The sequence below is a fragment of the Silene latifolia genome, chromosome 7, assembly GCF_048544455.1.
Source record: "Silene latifolia isolate original U9 population chromosome 7, ASM4854445v1, whole genome shotgun sequence".
NCBI lineage: Eukaryota > Viridiplantae > Streptophyta > Magnoliopsida > Caryophyllales > Caryophyllaceae > Silene > Silene latifolia.
The window spans coordinates 44291287-44293597 of record NC_133532.1 but is presented as its reverse complement, the minus strand read 5'-3'; the positions used below and the strand labels follow the sequence as shown (position 1 = coordinate 44293597).

At 38.8% G+C, this 2311-nt stretch overlaps 1 protein-coding gene across 1 annotated transcript; it reads left to right on the top strand.

Annotated features, from left to right (window-relative positions):
* The first annotated feature begins 478 nt into the window (after positions 1-478).
* On the top strand, positions 479-1435 carry LOC141590019 (protein FAR1-RELATED SEQUENCE 5-like). The gene has a single exon (XM_074410636.1). It carries the CDS (start codon positions 479-481, stop codon positions 1433-1435), a length of 957 nt encoding a protein of 318 aa, XP_074266737.1.
* The last annotated feature ends 876 nt before the right edge of the window (positions 1436-2311 follow it).

Here is a 2311-nt window from a genome sequence, read left to right as displayed (position 1 = left end):
AGTCTGGTGATGAGGGTTATTATGACTCCGACTCTAAGATTAGTTTAGAAATATATTAAGTTAGTTTTCTAGTTTATTGTTATTTTGTATTATCTTGTGTTTTTTTTTTTTTTTTTTTCAATATAAGCCTTAGTAGGCTTTATGCTTTTGAAAGCCTTAAATGGCTTTTGTAAATATTTTTCTAATATTAATGAAAGAGTATTATGTCTATTTGTTTGTTTACTGTCATTAGCATTCAATACATTTTATATATGCTATATCAAAATGGACAACAATATTTCCTATGAACATTACTAGTAAAATAAATGTTCCTTTAAAGGCATGATAATGGACATTGGCAGGAATACATTATATATAAACCTTTATTTGTACGAAATAAATTAAAAATCTTTGTAGAGCATATTAGAATTGGATTACTGCATTATTGATGCAATAATATTCAATATACTTACTTACTTAACTACTGTTGAAGCAGACAATGAGTACAAGTGATGCAACTACGTCTTCTTCTACAAATAACAGCTTTAAAACACCAAGAACAAGAATTGAAACATTAAATGCACTCCAGTACATTCCATTCTGTCCAGAGGAAAAGAAACCTAAAGTAGGACAAGTATTCGAAACACTAGAATCAGCAGAGTTATTCTACAAAGAATATTGTACAATCTGTGGGTTTACGCCAAGACTTGCAACAACAAAAAGGATTAAAGGCAATGAGTTACCAAACAGTTTTGCATTAAGGAATGTTGTCTGCAATAGGCAAGGTGTAAAGGAAAGTAGGAAAAGGAAGAGGACTGATACTAATACTGATACTGCTGACAATGATGGACAATATGATGTGACAGACATAAGCCGTGTGAGGCCGATTACAAGAATTGACTATCGTGCATTAGTGCAGTTCAAATACCAAGAAAATGGAACTTATATTGTTACCAGATTCAATGAAGCCCATAACCATCCACTTGCTTCGCCTGAATCTACAATATTCTTGAAAGAAAACCGAAAAATGACAGAGGTACAGAAACAATTTGTCACAAAGGTAAAGGTGCTAAAACTAGGTGGTGTGAAAGCCTATAGAGGTTGGAAGGAGCTGTGTGGAGGTTACGACAATATTGGTGCTACTGAGGTTGATTTCGAAAACTTTGTCAGGGACATAAAAACCTACATTGGTAATTTTGATGCGCAAATGTTTGTTGAGAATCTTGTTGGGAAAAAAGACACATGTAGTTCATTTTACTTTGATTTTATAGTAGATGAAAACAAGTTCCTGGCTGGAGTGTTTTGGGTAGATTCGATCTGCATAAAGAACTACATGCTGTTCGGTGAGGTGTTATCAGCAGATGCTACATATGGAACAAACAAGTACGATATGGTGTTTGTGCCTTTCACAGGAGTTGATCACCACAAAAGGTGCATAACCTTTGAGTCGGGTTGATAGGTGATGAAAGTATTGAGTGTTACACATGGCTGTTCAAGACATTTTTGGAAGCAATGGGCGGGTGCCAGCCGAAAATTATAATTACTGATCACGACAAATCAATGAAGTCGGTAGTCCCGGAAGTGTTTAAGGAGTCAACACACAGACTGTGCATGTGGCACATAATGAAGAAACTAGACCTGGAAAAATCAACCCGGCCCGATTGACCCGACCCGAAAAGGTTGACCCGAGACCCGAAATCGACCCGAACTGCCGCACCCGAATGACACCTGAAGTCCGAATTGACCCGACCCGACCCGAAAATGACCCGAGCTTTCATGGAGCCGTAACAGACCCGACCCGAAATGCCCGACCCGAAATGCCCGACCCGAAACCACTCAACCCGAAAATGATCCGACAAAATATAACTCTAATTGACCCCAAAAGACTTGAAATGCCTTTTTCTCTCTTAATTATTGACCCGAAAATGACCTGCCCCAAAATAACCCGACCCGCTTGACCCGAAATAGACCCGACAAACAAACCCAAAACAGACCCGGAATCCGAAATGACCCGGCCCGACCCGAGCTAACCCGAAAATTTGAGAAACCTGAAATGGCCCGACCCGAAATGGCCTGACCCGAACCCGACCCGTTAACCCGATTTGCCAGGTCTAGAAGAAACTAAGAGAAAAAGTCAGTTATCAACTATTTCAAGATGAGGATTTTAATACCAGGCTCAATAGGTGTGTTTGGAACAACCAACTTGAGCCTTATGAATTCGAAGAACAATGGGGGAAGATAATGACTGATTATCAACTTGTAGAACACGAGTGGTTTTCGGATTTGTACGATATCAGGGAACAGTGGATCCCTGCCTATTTTAAAGATGTTT

Bases quoted from the DNA above. Each gene is read 5' to 3' on its own strand.
- LOC141590019 (XM_074410636.1), top strand. From the start codon at position 479: ATGAGTACAAGTGATGCAACTACGTCTTCTTCTACAAATAACAGCTTT.